At 44.3% G+C, this 22,138-nt stretch overlaps 1 protein-coding gene across 3 annotated transcripts in view; it reads right to left on the bottom strand.

The window, feature by feature from the left end:
- Positions 1 to 5,517: 5,517 nt before the first annotated feature.
- VSIG1 (V-set and immunoglobulin domain containing 1) overlaps positions 5,518 to 22,138 on the bottom strand; it is a 104,285-nt gene continuing 87,664 nt past the window's right edge. For all 3 annotated transcript variants that reach the window (XM_032837149.1, XM_032837148.1, XM_032837150.1), the window contains 5 exons: positions 16,261 to 16,459; positions 11,062 to 11,217; positions 10,537 to 10,656; positions 6,718 to 6,871; positions 5,518 to 6,275 (listed from right to left, as the gene is read on the bottom strand). In XM_032837149.1, coding sequence (XP_032693040.1) covers positions 5,870 to 6,275; positions 6,718 to 6,871; positions 10,537 to 10,656; positions 11,062 to 11,217; positions 16,261 to 16,459 — 1,035 coding nt within the window. In that variant the 3' untranslated portion in view covers positions 5,518 to 5,869. The remainder of the gene's footprint in view (positions 6,276 to 6,717; positions 6,872 to 10,536; positions 10,657 to 11,061; positions 11,218 to 16,260; positions 16,460 to 22,138) is intronic.

Genomic DNA, 22,138 nt, shown 5'->3' with positions numbered 1-22,138 from the left:
ATCGGCTTTGTGGGTGTGAAAGAGAATGGATCTTAGTTCTTTATTAGTAAGACACAGATGGAACCAAGCCTCAGTTAATTTGTAGGCTACTGGAATTTTATAAATATAAACTAATAATTATAAGGATATTAATGGCCCTGGATATTGATCAGATTGTTATCTGTTCATATAGGAAACCCAACAGAGATGAATCTGATTCAAGGTCAGCAGGTTTTACAGTTGCTTCCAAATGAACCCCAGAAAGATGAGAATTTCAGTTGTAAAGCTTAACTGAATATAAGCTGAAAGATGCAGGTAAATAGGAACAGTGGAAAAAAAGTGTGAGGGAATCCACAATTTGAGGGAGTTTCTATGATACTCAGGGTAAATCCGCATTTGCTTCATCATCTTTGACTCAGCAGTTTAACCGTATGACCCCTGTGTTTTGATTTCTCCGTTTCTTTTTTTTTTTTTTTTTTTTTTTGGATTTTTTTAAATCATTTTTTTTAATTTATCTTCAGCGTAACAGTATTCATTGTTTTTGTACCACACCCAGTGCTCCATGCAATCCATGCCCTCTCTAATACCCACCACCTGGTTCCCCCAACCTCTCACCCCCCCACCTCTTCAAACCCTTCAGATTGTTTTTCAGAGTCCATAGTCTCTCATTGTTCACCTCCCCTTCCAATTTCTCCATTTCTTAACTGTATCAACTATAGTTAGGTCATGATGTGGCTGTGTCACACTATCGTGTCTGGGCCCTATCGTGTCACACTATCGAGCCCCCAGGTCAGTCTGTGGCCAAGTGTGATACGGTGGAGGGGCTCTTTACTTTGGGTTCTGTGGCCCCAGCGTCACAGTTCTGACTGCCTGAAATTGCAGAAATTTGTATGCACATTTTTCTGGGAAAGGGCTTTTTTCTGTATCTTTCACCAGATTCTCAGAGGGATCTGTGACTGCCCAAAAGGGTAAGAATCTCTGGTCAAGAGAAAAAGAGTATTGAACCAATTATCTATAATAGTATAGTTCTGCCACACTATATAGTTTATAAATATTTATAATCCATTCTCCATTGCAGCCTTCAAGAAATCTAAAAACCATCTCCATTTTACAGTTGAGAAAATACCCAGAGCCAGAGGAATCTAGCTTTCCTGGGTCCTGGTCCATTTTCTGCCTGCCTCTAGTCAAAAACTGGACCAAGTGGAAAGTACTGTGGCATTTTGATAATAACCTGGTAGTTGTAGCACCTCCACCGCCCACCCGGACCTCAGGCCTCCCCCACCTGCTAGTCTTTACTTGGGTGGTTTGTTTTTAGTTTCCTGAAACCTTCCTTAACATCTCTAAGTCTTTGTTTTGTTTTGTCTTATTGAAACCAAAGCTTCAAAGAGAAGATGATTGACTACTGATTGGTTTGAACCTTTCATGAGACCCTCTAACCTGTTTTCCAACACATAGACATTGCAAAACAATCTTTTATTACTACAACTTTGGGTTTGTTTCATTGAAATTAATTTGTTGCAGTTGAAGAGCATTACACTGGGATCTAGTGGATGTGGTATAATCTCGGGCAGATTATTTTCTCTCGTCACTCACAGAGTCTTCTCTCTGGGGATTGGTGGGGGTTACATAGGAACGAGCCAACCTTTTTTTAATTTAAATTTAAATTTTTTAATTTTGTTTTTTCAGTGTTCTAAAATTCATTGTTTGTGTACCACACTCAGTGCTCCATGCAGTATGACCCAACTTTTTAAAACCACATTTACCCCTGCCTATCTCCCCAACTAAGAAGATAACTCTCTCATTATTTCCCCTCTCCACCCAATCACAGTCAGGGGTAGGCCATTGTGTGTGTTAAGACCCTCAGGTGTGCTGCAGTTGAAAAAGGTCGAGGGCTATTCTCCCAAAGCTCCCTCCTAGCTCTTCTACCTTTACTTACTCAAAGCTCATCAAGCCTAAGTTACCCAGAGGCCAGGGTAAGAGCTGCAGATATTAACCCCCCAGTGTGTATTGGGGATAGAGGTCACCGGATGCTCTGAAGCCCACTGGAGATCCCAGCGTACGTGATGTCTTAGCTATTGGTCAAGAATCTCTATGTTTTAGTCCCTTCTCCTCATAGACCCCTGTAATGTGGAGGCCCTCCCCCGTGCAGTACAAATGTCGGCCTTCCTTGCCTGCTCTCAACACGCTGTTGTTGACAAAATGCAAGAAATTGTCACAGTTAGCGAGGCTGTAAAACTCAGGGACAAGAGCTAGCTCATTCTTATCATGATATCACGGCCACAGTACCTGGTTCATAGAAGGTGTTCAATCCGTTCATACCCAGCAGATGACTGAATAAACAGATGAATTTGAGGAGAATAAGGACCTACAGCCAAAAAGCTGTTCTGTTGACTTTAGCATATCCTAGTTGCTAAGTGCAGAAACAGATGAAGTTCCTGGAGATCTTTTTGGGTAGCAAGAAGTGAATGGTTAAGAAACCTACAGCTGCTTTGGGATTTGATTGGGACTACCCACTTAAATTTTAACTCTCTGTGGCAAAATAAATCCGGTAGTACACTCTCTGAATGAGAATTATGCTGGAGTAATTTTGAAGTTTAATCAGAATGTGTGGTAATGACCCATTCCATTTCTTATTTTCTGATCCACCTTTGCTTGGTTCCACTGTTGGAAAGCTCTTTAATATGAGCCCATTTTCCTGCCCAAGTAAACTTTAGCGAAAACTTTGTTACGATTTCCTGTTTTACAGGGTCTCAAGATTTATCGCAGAACAAATACGTGGTGTATTATGGATATACTAATAGAAGACTGAGGAGATCGAGATGAAACTTGCACTCACCCCAAGTGGCCTTATAAGTAGGTAGAGTAGATGGTAACCCACATGGTATGATGTGAGAAGTCTCCTTTTTCCAGAAATAGCTCCCCTCAGGATTGTTCCAGTGCTTGAAATTCTACCATTTAGACTCTTTGGATTAAGGAATCCCCTGTGTTCAAGAATCCCCTTTCCAAAGGTAAATACTTAAAAGAGAGCTAGCTCACTATCAATCCAAATGACATCACTGGATGATAAAAGATCATGGTCACTAGACAAAAACAGGTCACAGAACAGCTGCCTTTTAAAATCAGGTGCAGGGTGGGGTGGTTGGTTGGGGAGTGTTCCGGGAGGGCCCAGTCCATTGAGCGTCCAACTCTTGATTTCAGCTCAGGTCATGAGCTCAGGGTCCTGAGATTGAGCCCCACATCCAGGCTCTGCGCTCAGCAGGGTGTCTGCTTGAAGATTCTCTCACTCTGCCCCTCCCTTCCTACTCACGTACATTCCCTCAAATAAATAAAGAAAATCTGAAAAAAAAAAGTAAATAAAGTGGTAGCAAGGGTAGAGGTAAATCCTGAGCAATGAATTCTGCCTGGGGGATGCAGAGCTGAGTGGGTCACTGAGCTGGTCACTGAGCTAGTAGGTACATGAAAATCCTGGGTGTTTGGAAACTAAGATGCCAGATGGCCAGGAAGGGCACTGAAAGGAGAGATCCCAAGATACCACTTTAGATTAACCCTACTTACTTCCCAGCCTTACCCAGCTAAGGTTTTTGCATGGGCAGCATGTACTCTATATTTTTAAATCTGGGCTTTCCCCTCCATTCCTGTTTGATTTTAGCTCAGCTTCCAGGCTATTGAGATCATTTTGAGTTCTACAACCTAGTAATCATTCTCCTCAGGAGGAAGGCATCCACACATTTGTTAAGTGTCCCTTCTGTGTTTTTATCTAAGTCACTAGGTCTTAATCTTGGATTCAGGGAGTCTGTAATTTACCTAAAACTGTATAAGACACTTTGTGTATATAAGCGGTTTTCCTATGGAGAGGGGTCCAGAGTTTTCAACAGATTTTCAAGGTGATCCATGACCTTCAAAAAAGCTGAAAACTGCTAAATCCACTATTCATCAGTATTTTGACCAGAGCAATGTTGATAAGGACAGAGTTGTGTAAGATCACCAAGAGTGACTTCCTTCCTGTTCAGCACCAGTCCATTAGAAATTTGGGAGGTACAGCTATTGACTATTACATATTGGTCTCTTGTAATTCACCTCTATTATAAAGGCAGAAGAGAAAAGTGAATTCTAGCTACTTTGGTATTCTGGTAATGGAGATTTTTACACTGCTGGTGTTTAGTTTTTAATCTTTAAATATTAGATCATTCTCAAAACCTTCATCATTTTGCTTACTGGACCCATCAGACACTGTGTATCATAATATATTTAATGTGAATGGAATTATAGATGCTTCAAAAAATCCCTATGAATCGTTGAAAATTGACACATCAAAGAAAATACCTAAGTAAAAGCTTGTTACTTCTCTCCATGGCTCCAGATAAGTGTAAATTAAATGTTAAGTTCAATCAAACCGATAAAGGTTCTACCTCAATTCCTGTGTAAGTATATTCTCTATATAAAGGGCTTTGCAACTTAAGAAAATCCCCTACATGAAAATCGGGGTGTGGTAAGTTAGAGATTCATTACTTCATTCAAAATGGATTCACCTTGGAAAGAAGCAGACACAAAACAAGTACAGATTGTATGATCGCATTTATACAAAGGTCAAGAAAAGGCAATGGCTGACTGAGCATAATTAAAAAATAATAAAAGAAAAAGCAAAGCTAATCTCTAATGACGGAAAGCAAATCAGTGTTTGCCTGAGGCCGGGGTGATGGTGGGATTGCACAAAGCATCATCAAAAACACTTTGGATTGGTGGAAATGCTCTATTTAAACTGTGGTGGTTTCATGGGCGTATACATCTGTCAAAACTCATCAAATGACACACGTGAAATGGGTGTGCTTTATTGTACATGAAGTATATGTCGATAACATTAATAAAAGATTTACCTTAGGATCATTCAAATAAGATTTTATTGAGCCTCAAAATAAGATTTAAAATCTGATTACACAAATGAGAAAGTCTACCTATAAATTTCTTCAAGTGGAATGTGGGGAAAATACGATCAATGGAAAAAACATTTTAGCATGTTAGTTAATAGTTAGCATTTATACAAAAATGGTATCTATTAATGTGGAATATCCCAACAGTGAAACAGATTAAATAATTAGTTCAGATTTTCTAAAACAGATCTTAAGTGTTCATTTAGAACAGTTTCCTATTCTGGCCCTTCTAAAGTAGATAGAATCAGACAGAGTGATAACATCTCATTAGAAGCTAAATTGTACATCACCCATGATCCTAACATTTTATGATCACCGAAGGAACACGTTATTTGGAATTGTTTGCCTGTACATCATCTTGCATTTAAAAATTAGGTTATTTAAAAATTTTGCTGTGCTCAAGATCTTGTATAGCAGGGTGGTTCCTTGGGAAATCTAATATGATAAATGATTTTTAAGACCTCGTTTGAATATGTACCCTTTACATATCCTCCTCTGGAATTTTTGAGGATTTCTCCCCCCTCCCATCTCTCTCAAAGAATGCTGGCAAATTCTTGTCTTTGTGGCCATTGTGAAAATGAATTAGGGAAGCCCTTACCAACTGAGGAATAGCATTGAATCCAGTTAATGCCACCTTGTCATGTGTGCATGTGGAATGTAACAGAGTAGCTGAAAATAGAGAAATGAGATTTTCCAAAGTACAATGTAGATATTGCTGCAAAATGCCTTCAACCGAATTAGAAAGTCACTTGCTTTGACATTAGTTACGCTTACATGTTAGAGTGTAAGTAACAGAGGAACCCTTGCATTTATCTTGACCTATTTATTTTGGATCAAAGGCAAGAGCACCTTGTTAGAAGAGGGCAGGTCAGAAGAGAGGGACGTGGCAGGAGACTGGTTAGGGCAACTCCAAATGCCAGTAATGGGTTCCCTACTGATGAACACTGTACTTGGCTACTAGCCTATCGCTTATTCACTCCCTTTTCCCTGTCGCACAAGGGCTCCGTTACAATCCCGGGCTTGGGATCAGACTCTGGCTCCGGCTCCAGCTCTGGCTCTGTCTCTGGCTCAGGCTCCAGCTCTGTATCCAGCTCAGGCACCGGGACAGGCTCCGGCTCCAGGAAAGGCTCCGACTCTGAGACAGGCTCTGGCTCTGGGACAGGCTCTTGCTCTGGGCCAGGCTGTGGGGCTGGCTCCCGGACAGACTCAGGCTCCAGCTCCGGCTCCGGGGTCGGCTCATGATCCGGACCCAGGGTGGTAGCAGGGTCATTCTCGTGGCCAGAAGGTGGCAGAGTCGCTTCGAGTTGGAGAGCATGTTCCCCTGCCATTGCCTCGAGCTCTGCACTTTGGTTTATCTTTGTCATTGGTCTGCAGGAAGAAGGCCCAGGGAAGAACGAGTTAGGGTTCATCATTTCACGTGGAGCCCTAGGCTCTAGCTTCAGTGGCCACAGGTTCCAGTCTGCTCAGGGCCTCTGTGATGTCTGAGATTCTGACTCACTGTCACACTGCACGCTTGTCTTCTCTCCCAGCCAGAGAGGTTAGGTCTCAACAAGAGAATGAGAGTCCAAGAGAGAAAAACTAGGATCCCAGAGGTGGTTAAATGAGTTGATAGAGAGCTTAGAGCAGAGTCTGGCACACAGTTGTCAGGAACTGGTAGCTGCTGCCACCCTTCTTCTATAGAAGCAGTGAAGGGGAGCAGAAAGGCACCCCGGTATGTCGGTCTAAAGGGGGCGCCGAGGAAGTGCTGGCTGATAGTGCGACGCCCGACAAATGTTAACGTTCAAGTAAAGGCAACAAAGTAAGATCTTACTCAAGTTCTGTGCTGGTTTTTGAATTTCTCTTCCTTTCCTTCCCCTTTGCCTTGGCCTTGGCCTTGCTCCTTGCAAAGCACACAACAGAGGTGATGATGGCAGCACCCAACAGGGTACCCACCAGCGCCCCAATGATGATTCCAACTTCCGGATCTGGAAGAAACAAGCGCCTGGTTGGTAAAGTGGAACACGCTGTCTGCCTCCCACGTGTGCATTTGTGGCCCATGTGGACTATCCAGAGCCTTCATGTGGTGGGGAGCATGACTCGTAGAGGCTGGAAACCCCCAGAACTCTGTTCACCCTGGCTCCACTGTGGAGCTCACCCATTCACACAGATACACATAGACACATGTGCCAACCTGGGGGAGGGGGCACAGAGCTCACTTTCAAAATAGGGCTGAGGGAAGTGAGTCTTCAATGGCCATCTGCTTGATCTGTGGAAGAGACACCATGGAGCTACAATCTGGTAACTGGAGAAAGGACCCCTGTTACAGGCAGGGACACTTCACCAGGTTTATCCGGAGCATAGGGTAAGTAGGTCCCTAAAAAACCTCTCCCACAGATGCTGTGCTCACCAAGGAACCTCATGTGTTCTGGCCACTGGAAGAGGTATGCCCATTTCCATATACAGGCATCTGGTCTATCCGGTCAGTCTATGGAAAAAAACTCAACGAAAGTGCAACCATCCAGATGTGAGCACCAGACCTTCCAATGTCCCTGGGAGACCTTGCCTGAGTTCCAGTGGGCCCATCCCCATCCACCTCCCTTCAAATAAGGCTGGACGTCTTGTATTTTGAGATGAGAGGCTAGTTGAGTTGCCTGGTCATTTTTTCAACTTTTGATGATTAAAGGAATCTGTCGTGCACGATTTGGAAAGTCATGCGGTTCTACTAGACTTCAGGCAAGGAAGCAACAGTCCCCATCCCTGCTCCTCCCCATCTCTGTGTCCCATTCACTAGAGGCAACCACTCTTAATTCTTTTTCTTTCATCATCCGATATTTGCCCCCGTGTTTCTATTGTGCTTGTTTTAACCTTCCGATTTTTGTCTTTTTTTTTTTTATGACTTCCTACCCTAGAACAGTGGAGATTGTCTTCTCACTCCACTCCACTCACACATTCTCCAGATATAGCCAGAGCACAGATTGTAGTGACATCAAAGTTTATAGGATTATGACTATGTAAATATTGTTTCACAGCTGCAGAACATAATACATCCTATGATTCTTGGTTTTTAAGAAATTTTTTAGGGGTGCCTGGGTGGCTCAGTTGTTAAGTGTCTGCCTTCAGCTCAGGTCATGATCCAGGGTCTTGAGATCGAGCCCTGCATCGATCCTGCTTGCCAGGAAGCCTGCTTCTCCCTCTCCCACCTCCCCGTCTGTGTTCCCTCTCTGGCTGTCTCTCTCTCCTTCAAATAAATAAAATCTTAAAAAAAAAAAAAGAAAAAATGTTTAAATAGTCTCCACATGGAGCCCAGCTTGGGGCTTGAACTCACGTCCCTGAGATTGAGACCTGAACTGAGATCAAGAGTCAGACTCTTAACTGACTGAGCCACCTAGGCGCCCCCCTCATTATGTATGATTCCTGTACATTTAAATTGTTTGAGGTTAATAATTGTCTCATTTGGGGATTTTTTTTATGTATTACTACTAATCCCCCAAATTTCCACTAAAACTGTTATGACTCATTTCAGTCGATTTAAACACATCCGATAATCTTTTGGTTTCTTAAGATTTTTTTCCCTTGGAGACATCTCTCCTGGAACCCTCCATCCTCCTCCCCCAGCAGGGACTGGTTGCCCTCCTAAGCCTGCTGCTGTAGTGCCATCATCTGTCAGCTGCCTTTCACCTTCATCCCTATTTTATAGATAAATGGGTTTTGCAAGTTCTTTCAAGAGCCAGCTCAAATAGCACTTTGTCAATACAGCTGGCTCTGGCTTTATAAGCATAATTAATTGTTTCTTCTTTAGGGTCCTAGAGGCCCTGTACAGATTGCTAGTCTAGCATTTAACACATTTTACTGTTCGTCCCTCTAGCTAAACTGTGCGTTCCTTGAGTGTAAGACATAGATCTTATTAATCTCTGTATCTGTACCACCTATGATAGTTCCTGGCATTTAGTAGATATCCAATTAAGGTTTGAAGGAGGGAGAGGAGGAGGCAGGCGGGAAGGGAGGGAGGAAGGCAGGTAGGCAGGCAAGCAAGCAGGCAACCAAATGCCAACATCATTTAAAAAGAGTATTCGAGCAGAAACAAGGCTCAAGTACAACTCCTGAGTGTCTACAGGTGCATTACGACTACTTCTGGAAAGGCAAAATGGGACTGGGGAAGATAATGGAGATCTATAACAGAAATGATCCAGGGACTAGAGGGAGAATGAGACTGCAGATGAAGACCCGAAAGACCTATCTTCACCTTTGAATAGAAATTAGGTGAATGAAGAAGCAACCTGGAATTGGAAAATGTTTGATTTCCAGACAAGTGAAAGGAAGAAAGCTTAGCTTCATAGGAGAGCGATGGTCCAAGGGAACTGGCCACGTGGATACGGTATGTATTAGTCACAGATTCAACATGAGTTAGGAATAATGAATAGATGACATGATCCTAAGTGTTATTAAGTGATCATTCAAAGGTGTGGTAAGGGGCACCTGAGTGGCTCAGTTGGTTGAGTGTGTCTGCCTTCAGCCCAGATCGTGATTCCGGGATGGGGCCTCCCCTCCTGCTGAACAGGGAGCCTGCTTCTCTACCTCCCTATGCCCCCTCCCCTCCCCCACTCATGCTCGCTCTCTCCAGTAAATAAAATCTTTAAAAAAAAAAACCAAAAAAACAAAAAAAGATGTGGCAAGGTATCCCTTGTAAGAGCTTGCCTCTGACTGGCCCAATTTGACAACTCCATGCCCTCAAGTCTAAGCTTAGTAAACTGAGCACCTTTGAACTGGAAGGTTGTGATTTAAAGCATTCTGGCTGGATGCCTGGGTGTCTCCGTCAGTTAAGCAACTACCTTTGGCTCAGGTCATGATCCCAGGGGCCTGGGATTGAGCCCCACTCAGGCTCCCTGATCAGCAGTGAGCCTGCTTCTCCCTCTGCCTGCTGCTTCCCCTGCTTGTGCTTTCTTCCCTCCCTCTCACTGACAAATAAAATCTTTAGAAAAAAAAATAAAGGCATCCTCGCTCTGCCATTCACTAACTAGATGACCTTGGGCAAGTCACTTACCTCCTTGAGTTTCAATTTCCTTTTCAGTAAAATGAGGCTAACAATATATTGTGCCTCCATAAGGTGGTTAGAGGATTGAGTGAGATAAGGCTCACAACACCTAGCCATTATGTGCCTGGCACATAATTTGTGCTCCACAAATATCAGCTACTGGGACTGTATGTACAGGTGTTATTTTTACTACTATTATTAGAGGCAGATCTTAGTGAATTACTGAAGAACCAGAAAGTTTGTGAGCTCCATGTCCAACACAGATTGCTGGTTTCCCCTGGATTCACCAATAGCATCACAAAGAAAATCCAGCCTGGTACTATCAGTGGGGCTGCTGTTTTATTTATTCGTTAGTAATACCTACTTTTTAGAAATTTTGTGAGGGTAAAACAAACTTTTTGTAAATGCTTTAGGGCGGTGTATGGCACATATTAAGTATCATGCAAACTTTAGATATTAGGATAGTAATAATTCAGCCTGTCAACCTATAAATAAACCACCAAAATCACCTGAGAGGCAGGAAGGACTAAGCAGGGATCCTAATTAATTCACTTAGTTGGCAGGCCCAGGATGCTTGACTTAAGGAGAAAGTGCATTAAAGTTGGATGATCAACTCACGGGAAGAAGTTAGATCAATTTCGCAGGAACTGTTGCCAAGGTTGTTGCTAGCCGTGCACTGGTAATAACCTTGTTCAAAACTGGTCAGATTTCCAATAACCAAAGTCCCAGTGGCTGGGTCTGTCAAAAACAGGAAATAGACTTTTGAAATCTCTTATGGAGGGTACAGATCATGTCATGGTAGACAAATCACTCCTTGCCCACCCACTTCCTCACATTGCCTCCGCCCCTTCCTTGAGCTGTCCAGGGTCCCGCTAGACCCCTCGGGACTCTTCCAAAGGTAGCCCACCTGGGACCATGCCTCTTCCCTCCATACCCACCACCTCTGAGTGAGCCAAACACAGTCTTGACCACTAGGGTTTGGGGAATAAGACCAGACCACAGTCATCTTGCTAGGAGATCTGCTTTTTCCTTCTCCTTTCCAGAAGACTGAGTTCTAAAGACTGAGCAACCAGCCACACATACATGCCGTCAGCCAACCACACACACCAGGCCTTGCCAGGGGCCACGGAGGGCTGAACTTACTGAAGTTTTCTTTCACTGGGATGATGTCTCCACCTTCGAGTTTATACCAGTAATATACAGGGGACGGTGTCCCGAGCACAGAGAGGCAAGAAAGAGATATTGGATGGCCAGTTTCTGGTACTCCTTGGATGCTACAAAAGGGCTTCGAAGGTCTGACTGTAAGGTAATGACACAGAGTAAAAATGCTGCAGGGAGAGTTGCAACCTGTCACAAATGGAGGCCACTTCCAACTGTCATTTTGTAGACTACCGCACTGGGCGCTCAGTTTTGAAAGCTTTACAAACTTCATGCAACCGTTTTCCAATTGTACCACCAGGTGGGAGTAGAACACTTCAGGTGCAAGGACCTGCCAGGCGGCAGGCCATTACAATTTTAGCAGCATCTCTTCCGTCTGCCTCCCTACCCAGATTCATGACTGTGAATTTCCGCATTGTGTCTTAAAATATGCCTTTATCAAGACAGCCAAATGTAAGCAAACACTAAATGACTAAGGACACAGTTTACACTTTTGAAGCCCAGTTTTAAAGGAAAATAGAACCCTTAGCTACTTCGAAATTAAGTTATTATTTTTTTTAACAACCTTTATCAATGCTATATTTTTCCTTTCCTTTAGGAGTCACGGTTGGGCATTTAGTTCTCGAAATTAGTGGACGTTCTGAATTGGCCTGTATCCCTCATTGGTTGGGGAAGCCCATTTTGGACAGGGTGAGCTACACAAAGCTGAAATCTTTATTCATCTTTCATCCCTTCTGTGTGCCTGGCACTGGACTAGGCACTGGAAAAGCCCCTGTAAGGTCTGAAGTGGGATGGGGGGAGTAGTGGGAGATGAGGCCAGAGAGCAGCAGAGGCTACAGTGTGGAAGGCTTTGTATTTCATATATTTTACGTGGCAAGCAGGGCAACCACGGAAGGAATTTAAGTAGGGAAAGAATGGTGGTCATTTTTAATGCGTTAGATGGTTTGCTCGCGTGCTGGGGGTGTCAGAACCAAGGGAGAGGAGGAGGCAGAGTCAAGAGCTCTCAAGGAGGTAAAATCGGTGGGACTTGGTGGCCAAACAAATGAGGCATGAGGAAGAGGGCATAGGCAGTGATGGCTCCCAGATTTCTGATTCGGACAGCTGGGTATGTGCCATCCCGAGATAAACACAGGAGGGGCAGGTTTTCTGGGATGGAGAGAGGAGGAAGAAGGGGTGATGATACCATCATCGGGGGACACACTGAGTCTCAGCTGTTTATGAAACATCTCCGTGGAGGGGTCCTGTGGGCAACTGAGGATCTGAATTTCCTCATTTGTCTTACTGCTCCTACCTTGTTCTAAGCCTTGTGTTCCATATAGGTAATAATCTGAATGTCCGTACTTAGCAACTCACCTTTGCTTATCGTAACTTAGGTACAAAACCAGCCGAAGACACAGGCTAGCTATGCTTTAAATGTTCTGGACTCTGCAGCCCTACAGCTCTTACCAGAGGGAGCAGTTAAATCCACATAGACCACCGTCTGCAGCGCCACTCTAGCTGTGTTTAGACAAGTAACCTCAGCTAACCAAACCTCAGCGGACTCCTCCGTGTAAGCGTGAACAAGAGACTGCCTGATCTCAGGCTAGTCCAAACATACCAAATTTCGATAAACAAAATGACGTCTACAGCACCTTGCATATGGAACTGCTGTTGGCCACAGGCAGAACTAATTTCTATCGCCACATTTTATAGTTTTCTACTGAAGTCCATCTTCCAGTCTCAGACTCTAACCGGCTGGACCCAGGAGCAAGAAGACAGAGATGGCTGGAAGTCTTTGGAATGCTTCTCCATCCCTATCTTTTAAACAGGTGGTTTTAAACTTAAATAAGTATTTTTGGGGGCACCTGGGTGGCTCAGTCGGTTAAGCATCTGCTTCGGCTCAGGTCATGATCCTTGGGTCCTGGGATCAAGCCCCACATTGGGCTCCCTGCTCTGCGGGGGGGCCTGCTTTTCCTTCTCCTTCTTCGGCCCCTCCCCGCTGCTTGCTGCTCTCTCTCTGTCTGACAAATAAATAAAATCTTTTAAAAATCAGTATTTTTCTATTTAGGTCTTTATTCTTTTTTCCTTACCGTTGATTTTCTCAGATGAGAACATCTCATTCGATTTGCTTCCCTGAAGCTAGCCTGTTTAACCGGAAGTCCATTGCAACCGTCACTAGATTTAGAGAATGCCTGTTTAAAACCATGATGACTCAATGGCCTTTACACAATTTTGAACAGAAAATTAAATGAGGGTGTTTCTGGAGCCCAGAATCAATGACAGATAGGCTTTTTTTTTTTCTGAACATAATTTCCTCCCTTTATTTTTTATTAACAAAACACTTAGTGAATCACTTTGAGCCATATTCCAAACCTATATATTTTCTAAAACTACTGAATCAGGATTGAATTGACATTTCATCCAGCTAACGTCCCCGGTAGAATTTGGATGTTTTACTGGCAAAGCCATTGATCTATCATTTAGCATTATTGCTTTCAGCAAAATGAGGGTGGGAGGGAGAGGCTCACCTTAGAAAATCAATGAAAATGCTTCATTGCATCCCCAAGCCTTCCCTAAATTCATCATTTTCTTTTTAGGTGCCAAATCACAGAAGGAATATGATGGTCATTCCAAATGCATATAAAATAATTACTCAAACGTCAACCTGGATATTTTTTTTTCAGAGACACATTTTCAGAGGCTATCATACCTAATGGAAGCCACTCAAATGAATGGTCATCCAAGCCACCTGGGCCTCTGCTCATTGTTGTTTCCTTTACCTAAGTCATGCCCTGCCCCCTCTTCTCAAAACTTTTAGAGGGCTGAAGCCCTATCTTTTACATCTTTCCATCTCCACTGCATAGCACAGTAATGAGACATGTGTTCAGGAGTTGCTGAAATGAATTTATGCATGGAGGAGTGAATGCATGGGACCTACGCCCATCACTGCGTCAGGGAATGTCTCTGGGAAATGCATTGCTGGGAAGCGTGGTTGCAAAGGAAGTATCAACACCTCTCCCCACAGCTGGCTCCCTGACCCCCCTGTCCCATCCATGCCCCACCCCTCATTCAGGACAAGCAGGACAGGCACTCAAAGACCATGGAACTTCAGAAAGGTAAACAACCTCTGCAATTTTTAGAGAAAATTATCCGTCTCAAAATTTCCAGAAAGCATGTATTTGTACAAGACCTTGGTTCTTACCCCAATCAATAAAAATCGAATTCTTGAGAGTTCCCAAACAAGATAATCCACAGACTCTTCTACCTTTTACCTTGCCTGAATGCTGGATCCTTAAGGAAAAGTCATGACACAATCATTGCGGGAACAACTGACCCAAAGACTCATGGGAAAACAACTCAAAGAGAAAATGACTCTTAACTTCTTTGACTAATGATTCTCTGAGCTTTAAATTTAAGAATATTAACCTTCCTGGGGTGACTGGGTGGCTCAGTTGTTAAGTGTCTGCCTTCAGCTCAGGTCCTGCATGGAGTCCCTGTTCCACAGGAAGCCGGCTTCACCCTCTCCCACTCCCCCAGCTTGTGTTCCCTCTCTCATGGTGTCTCTCTCTGTCAAATAAATAAATAAAATCTTTTTTAAAAAAGGGATATTAACCTTCCTGTCTAACTTTATCTCAGAGCTTTTTGCAAGCTCAGAGATAAAGAGGCTTGGCTTCCTTAGGTTGTTTCTGGTCAGAAGGACAACCCAGAGCTAGGGCGCAACAGGAAACCATGAGAGGACGAATCCCTAAATGCTTCGAATGTGGAATCTCTAATCTATCATTTGACTCATAATAAACCTGTGAAGACAGGGCAGGAATTACAGCTCTATTTCAAAATGGCCAGAGAAATGTGGACTGATGTGCCCAAGGCCACTGAGTAGCCAAGTATGAACTAGAACCTAAGGCTTTGTACTCCTAGCATCTGTGCTGCACTGTTTAGTTCCCAGGTAAATGACCAGTCTTCCAAACCAGAATATCAACTCTCCCAGGAAAAGGCTTGTGTGTAATTCTCTTGTCTTCCCCCTGTACCCCAATGCCTAGCATGGGGCTCAGCAAAATAAAGGCACGATTGAGCTACCCCACTCTTAAAACTCAGCTCCTGATGACCTTTCCCTCCTTTCCAGGTGGGCAGATGCAGTAGCACACCTCATCTGGGGCATCACCTGGGAGGCAAGCTCAGACAACTCTGGATGGTTCTCCGAGGTGTGCACCTTTAACCAACTGCTGCTTTTCCAAGCCAGTCAGTTATCAAGTCGCTGGTTTGATCTAGTTCCTCCTTTCCTGTGATATATATACACAGCTTGAAAGGAACAATGACTAGATCGGCACCATTTGGGATTACTTAGAAATGGGAGAGCCCTTAGCTCAACAGGTTAATCATTGAGGGTTGACAGCCCTTTTCTTTCTCCCTTCAGTACATCTGCAGCCCTGCAGACAAGACCTTGCTAGGCCCCCAGACAGGAGCAAAACACCCACTGTCCTCTCTGAGATCGGAAGGAGTGCTAGACATCATCAAAAACTGTGAACTCTCCACGAGCTGAAACCCCATGCCTCCAGCATTTTAAACTTCATGGCTCCTGGCACAAAACAGGAAGCACTCAGTAAATGCTGTAAAAATGAATCCCTCCAAGTGCATTTGAGAAGCAGATAGGACTTGCCAAATGTCACATCATGAATATCTGTGTATAAATAAATTCTCAATTCTGGCTTAACCTGTGGCCTTTTTCCAGATAATGCTAACATTTTTAAAAGGGACCCTCCTGCCTTTACTCAAAAGAATGATTTCATGGTGGGAATAGCGGGATGGCCTAGGAGAGTTCATAAATGGACAGTTAGCTCCCCCAGGACTAGCTCTAATCCGAAGTTCCCTCCAAAGGAGTTGCTAGTGATCATTTAGTGGGAACAAGTGTGTCTTCCCATCTGTCTTCATTCCACCCTTCAGAGACCCAGATCCCTGGAGGTCGGGTCATCTTCTGCTATCTGTCATTTGGCAATTATTTCAATATGTTTTGTGAGTGATTTCTTGGTTTTACTCTAAGGGTTGGGTTGGTGGTGTGTCTCTATTTCTCCAACAAGAAAAGGAGCAGGGAGGATATTTATCCCTGGGACTTAGCTAGCACCATTGCTTACTTACCTGGCTCACGAAAGGTCCTAAGTTGTTCCAAGAAGAGGGAAAAAAAAAAAACCCAGAAAAAATTACCCATACCTAACACATTGACTTGGAGGATGCCTTGATTATTTCCAGTGAAGTCAGGAGGGTTGTTAACATCGCAGACGTAGACACCACTATCTGCTGGCTGCATATGTGAAATGGTGATAGAGGCGTTATCTGGATCGTTGGACCCTACAAGTCGATCTTTAAATTGCCCGATGGCTACGGCTTGTCCACCTTCAGAATAGTAAATCTAGGACAGAAAAATGGCAGAAGTGAGAACTGCAGAGTGTCTAGAGCTAAGATAAGCTATCCGGAAGCACCCCCCATCTGACCTTGACCTTTGCTGGCAAGAGGCAACATTCCCACCCACCCTCTCTCACACAGTGCAGATCCCATGGCAAACGGCGGTCTCAACTCAACGGGCCGCTTGTAGTTTTCTCAGAGCTGTGCACAACTGCCTCCTCAGGTGTGTGCACAGCCCTTCTGTGATGTCATCGCAGCAGGGATGTGTGCCAGTCTTACAGATGATCAACAGCTGGAGCTGACAGGTTTCAGCTGCTAAGCTTAGGCTAGATCAAGGTGCTCACCTGAGGAGCCTACCTGGAGGAAACTCACTGAATAGAACGCAAATGCCTGATGGGAAAGCAAAAACCATCATTTTCCCCCCACTTTGTAATTTTTTCCTTATTATTTGATTTTACTTTACTCAGTGGGACTAGAGGACTCTCACGTTTCCCTAAGAGTTAGAATATTCATACAACTTTCATACACACCTACTCCTCTGGATAAGCAAACTCAGGTTTATCCTGTTTGTTAGAAGAGTACCATTTCAGAGCAGAGGGGCCCCCAGGAAATCATCTGGTCCCATGCCCTCACAGTGACCTAGGAAGTGCTTCGTCAATGGCAGCTCCTCCCTTTCTCCCCATGTGGCAGGAGGCAGAACTGGAATTATTATTTCATTTAGACGGATAAGGGCCCTCAAATCCAGAAATATTAAATGCCTCATCCAAACTCACAGGCTTCATTTATTACTACAATGATTTACCACACTCAAGGAAGATCTGGGTTCTAGTTCCATCTCTGGTAAAGATCATGAATAGTTAGATCATAATGGCAACCCTGGAAGCTGCACAGTGGGGTGGAAAGAGGCCTGGTCTAGGAGTCAGTTGACCTAGGGTTTAGCCCCAGCTCTGTGTCTGACTGTGACATAGGGAAGGTAGCCTCTGCTCATGCCTCCATGGCAACATGCTTTATGATGAGAAACAACATGATTTAATCTCTCCAGCCTTTCATTTCCACATCTGAACAAGGAGTCCAAGGAATGCCCTCCAAATTATGAGATGTATTCCCCAGGTATAAGCACATAAGCTGATTTTAGGTGGCACATAAATGAAAACTTATTAGAAAGACACATATCTCGCATATCACATCTGTGACTTCATGGGTATTATAGCTTAGGGTGACACTAAGGTAGATATTTTAAAAATTTTAAGAAACCAAATCACTATAGAAAGTGACATTAAATAATACTGCTGGTATGCACAATTATGACAAAAATCATAAAGATAAGACATAAAGGACTGAAGCTTGGAAATCACTGGACTAGGTGATCCCTGAGGTTTCTTCATCAGACACACACATCCCAAACACTTTGTCAGTTTCATATAATGTGTGTCATTCAAGTGATGGCTTATTATTTAATAAAAAGGTATCACCCTCGGTCAGTGGAACTAATTGTTTTCATAAAATCTACTAAGAGGGCCTTATTCATTTAATTCACTCTCCTCACTTTCTAGAGGAAACTGAAGCTCAGAGAGGTAAAACACACACACACACAGAGTTAACAGTGAGGAAAGGTCTAGAACCTGGTTCTTCTAACTCCTTGTCCGGTGATCTTCACCTTAATTGGATAATGAGAGAGAAAAGACAATCAGCAAATCAAAAGAGATGGTCAAGAAAAATTCAGATATATTCCCCCTTCAAATAGAAAGCCAATATAGTTTTAAACTAAATCAGAGAGGTTGATTCTGAGGGAAAATTCAAAGACCATATTTAAGGAGAAAAATATTTGTCTCTCTCCTCCAGTTGTCTAACATCAACTAGCTTTCATTCCTGCCTCAAATGAGTCATTTATAATTCAATTTGTCCATTCACACCTACTGAAATCACCAGTGTTTGCCCCAAAGGGGTCCTGTTGGGACTTATAAACTGGAAAGCCAACTTTAACTGAAGGTATTCAAAGGGTCCAGGAGGAGATTCAGCTCATCAGAGGTCTATTGCCTTCATCTGAGTTGACACCCAAGCTCTCAGGTTTCCATTTCACTAGCCAGTGTTGGGCTTATTTACTTGCTAATCGACAATCTGAGGTTCTGTGGACTCATACCTGGAACACAGCCTGCAGGCCATCCTGGAAGCCTTTTTTTAGGCTTACATTTGGACATCTGGCCGCTTCCCCTGCTTTCAGGAAGACTGGGGGTAAGTCAGCCTGTTTTATGCTGAGTCTTGGTGACATCACAATGAGATACAACATCAGTCCTGCCTACGGCCTATAGTGAATGTCAGAGGGTCTGGGAGAAAAGACCTTGTTTCCGCCCAGAGCAGAGAGCCAAGAGAGCATGTGTTTTAGGCCAGGACTAGAACATGCAAAGAAGCCACTGTGAAAGTCTCACCTTTGGTCATGAATCCAGGTGAAATGAGCAGATAAGTTATGAGGCCCTGGACTTGTAACTTCCCTCTAAAAAGGACCCTCCCCATCCCTTCTACCCTTGCTCCTAATACCATCCCCCCCTATATCTCACCCTCTCACAAATAATACTGAAGGGTGTCAGGGATAAGAATGGAGCTAAGGAGGGGTAACAATGGACACCTTAAAGGGGAGGGCCTTGGCCTGAGAAGGAAAGTCCCCACGGCTAACCGGTGGCCAGACTCACAGATGGAGGGACTTTCTGTTAGGGGAAGTCCAAGCTGTCACACTGTCCTTGTGAAGAAAAAAGAAAGAAATGTTTTCCTGAAACTGCTTATCTCATCACACAGGAAGTACTGAAACATGCTGCCATTTTCCACAAAAGAATAACTCTTTGAAAAATCAAAGTGGAACAATGGCCAGGACTCAGCCCATGATCCCGTGGGGCTTGTACCTTTACAAAGAAAGTATATTGTCAATTTAGAGATCAAAGCAAATGAGGTGCAGGAAAAGCCATGGATGTTCGATGGGCCACACATCCTTTTGAGCGGGGGGTGGGTGGGTGGGGTGGGTGGCGAATCTGCTTAAAGAAAAATCCATCCAAGTGTTTCCCTTAAGTGGTACTTGTTAATTTGTTGCCCACTTGTCCTTTGTGGCTGCCCTACTGTCCCCCACCCCCAGGCCCCTTCTGCTCCCCCATGATGTTAGAGGCTGATATGTTCAGTCGTAATGACACATCAGTTATAAGACCCCCTTTGAGATCACTTCATTCATGGCTTCTAAGGTTGATGACCCTTCAGGAGCCAGATGGATATTAGAAATATGGGAAATAGCTTGAGGGGCTGGTGGGTGGTGGGAGGATCACAGAGGACAGTGGGGACCATGGTGAACGGCAAAGCCAATACAAACAAGGCTTCCAAACTGTGGAAACAAAGTACTGGGCTGGTCAGCCAACATGAATCCACTGGTCAAATCGGGCCCAGAGGCCACCAGTTTGCCACCTCCGATTCATCCTCTTCGATAACTGAAAAGGACACCGAGGCCCCAATAGAGGAAGTGATTTGTCCAAAGCCACATAATTTATAATCAGACCTGGAAACCAGACCTTCTGATTCTCCCCCAAATATATGAAAATTGCACTTCTAGTCCTGCCTTTGGAGGGGAAAGATGATTCCTAGGAAATTTTTCCATTAGGGCCCTTCCAACTCTCTTCTAGCCAATTGCTACTATTCATTGGCATGACACTGCCCGTGCCCAGTGGGCCTGCCACCTGATGCCTTCGATGTTTGCCAGCTGCAACAAGAGCCTTTCCCCTCCCACAGTGCCAAGTTCCTATTCACATGAGGCCATGCAGCTGGGAGCCAGATTTGTCCAAAAAGGTCTTTTCCCCCCTCAGGTTTGTGACACTGTTCTCTAACCAGAGGCTGGAGTATAAACAAGAAGGGCTGAAAGAATTCAGTCTGCTTTCTGTTTGAGTCTGAGGTGGAATTAATAAACATATTCAGCCTTCCGAGCTGCTTTTGTGGGTTCCTTTTGGGAATGTGGAGGGTGTGGAAATCCACAGCAAAGCACCCATTCATTCCCTTCAGCTTCTCGATTTCCTGCACTCCTCATAGAGGGGCTAGCCGTGGGAGAGGAGGAGCGGGGAGTGGCAATAGTCTCAAGACCAGAATTTTTTCTGGATTTTCCTCAGTGAGCAGGGAGGGGGGAGCAGGGAGGAGGGGGTCTGAGACTGCACGTGGAAGGGGAAGAACACCAAAAGGAAGACATCCCTGTCTTCAAACCACTACCTTTCCAGCCTGCCATTTGCCTGAGAGCCCCCCACCACTTGAACTGTTTCTTTTGGGTGACGGTATGGCACAAATCTACACTTAAAAGGATTTTTTTTTTGGAAGAGATAAACTATCATCACCACTCCCTAGCCCCTCCTCATTAGATTGATTTATCAGGTTTAGCAAGAACATACACCTGAGGCCAAGGGATACAGAGTAGATAAACTTTGATTGGAAGGGGGCACCTGGGTGGCTCAGTCGTTAAGCATCTGCCTTTGGCTCGGGTCATGATCCCAGGGTCCTGGGATGGAGCCCTGTATCGGGCTTCCTGCTCAGCGGGAAGCCTGCTTCTCCCTCTCCCACTCCCACTGCTTGTGTTCCCTCTCTCGCTGTGTCTATCTCTGTCAAATAAATAAATAAAATCTTTTTAAAAAGCTTTGATGGGAGGGGGTGGTGGGAAGGGAAGAACTTGGAGTGTTTCTCAATGGGAGTGACACTGGTATTTTGGACAGACAGTTCTTTCTCCTGTGTGTTTAGTCTATGTTTTGTAAGACATCTAGTATCTCTAGCCACCACCCACTAACTGCCAGCAGTGACTCCCATTTATAATAAGCACACCAACAACCCCCTCATTTTCAAATGCATGTGAGGAGATGGTACACCCCTATCCTGCCAATATTTGGAAAGCATTTGATAATAATACTATCTGAGGAGGACAGGCCAGGTGGGGGAGAATCTGAATGGCCAGAGAATACGAAGACACTGGGCTCTGAAAGGAAGTTGTCCACATTAAATGTATGCTGGGGAGATGAAAATGACAACGGGTTTCATCCACTACAGATGTTCTAGAAGAGTAAATATTGTCTGCGAGACCCATGCTAAGTAGGATCAATGCCTGTTCTGTTCATGGGCAGGTGAGGTCGCTTTAGTTCTACCTGTTACCAGTGGAAGAGGAGAAAATTGGTGTGATCAGAGGGGCACAAAACCACCCAAAACTTCCGTGCTAACCTGCATGTTCTGGGGCCTAGAGTCTTCAGCTGAGAGTCTCTGCTGAGGGACTGATCATCTGAAGCTGTCCCTGTCTTCTGAGAGGAGGGCTTCTCTAGGAGGAGGACCATGTTAATAAATATCCTGGTCTTCCAGGTCAAAAGACTTATGAGGTATTTCTGCAGTCCCCATTCAGCAAAGGAACCCCTTGGAGGGGAGAGTCAGTAAGGGATAACACCCTCCCTTAGGTATGGAGAAACACTATGCCTTGGAGTCAACTGTTCCTTTAACATAAGGATGTGGGGATAGGAGAAGAATATGAGAATATGAGAGTATGACAAGAGCTGGGCCCTGCCCTACTTGAGGCAGCAATAAGTCCCTGAGCCCTTCGGGGGAGGCTGAAAACAATTCTAGACATGGTGTGAGAAGGCAAACTCAAGACTGTCCCAGTTTTGCTGATCTGGACTGTTAACAAACTTGGACCATT

Source organism: Lontra canadensis, unplaced genomic scaffold (assembly GCF_010015895.1).
Source record: "Lontra canadensis isolate GAN:19392208 unplaced genomic scaffold, GSC_riverotter_1.0 scaffold96, whole genome shotgun sequence".
In the NCBI taxonomy this organism is placed as follows: Eukaryota; Metazoa; Chordata; class Mammalia; order Carnivora; family Mustelidae; genus Lontra; species Lontra canadensis.
The sequence above is the reverse complement of the archived record's forward strand: the minus strand, read 5'-3'. Positions and strand labels throughout refer to the sequence as shown.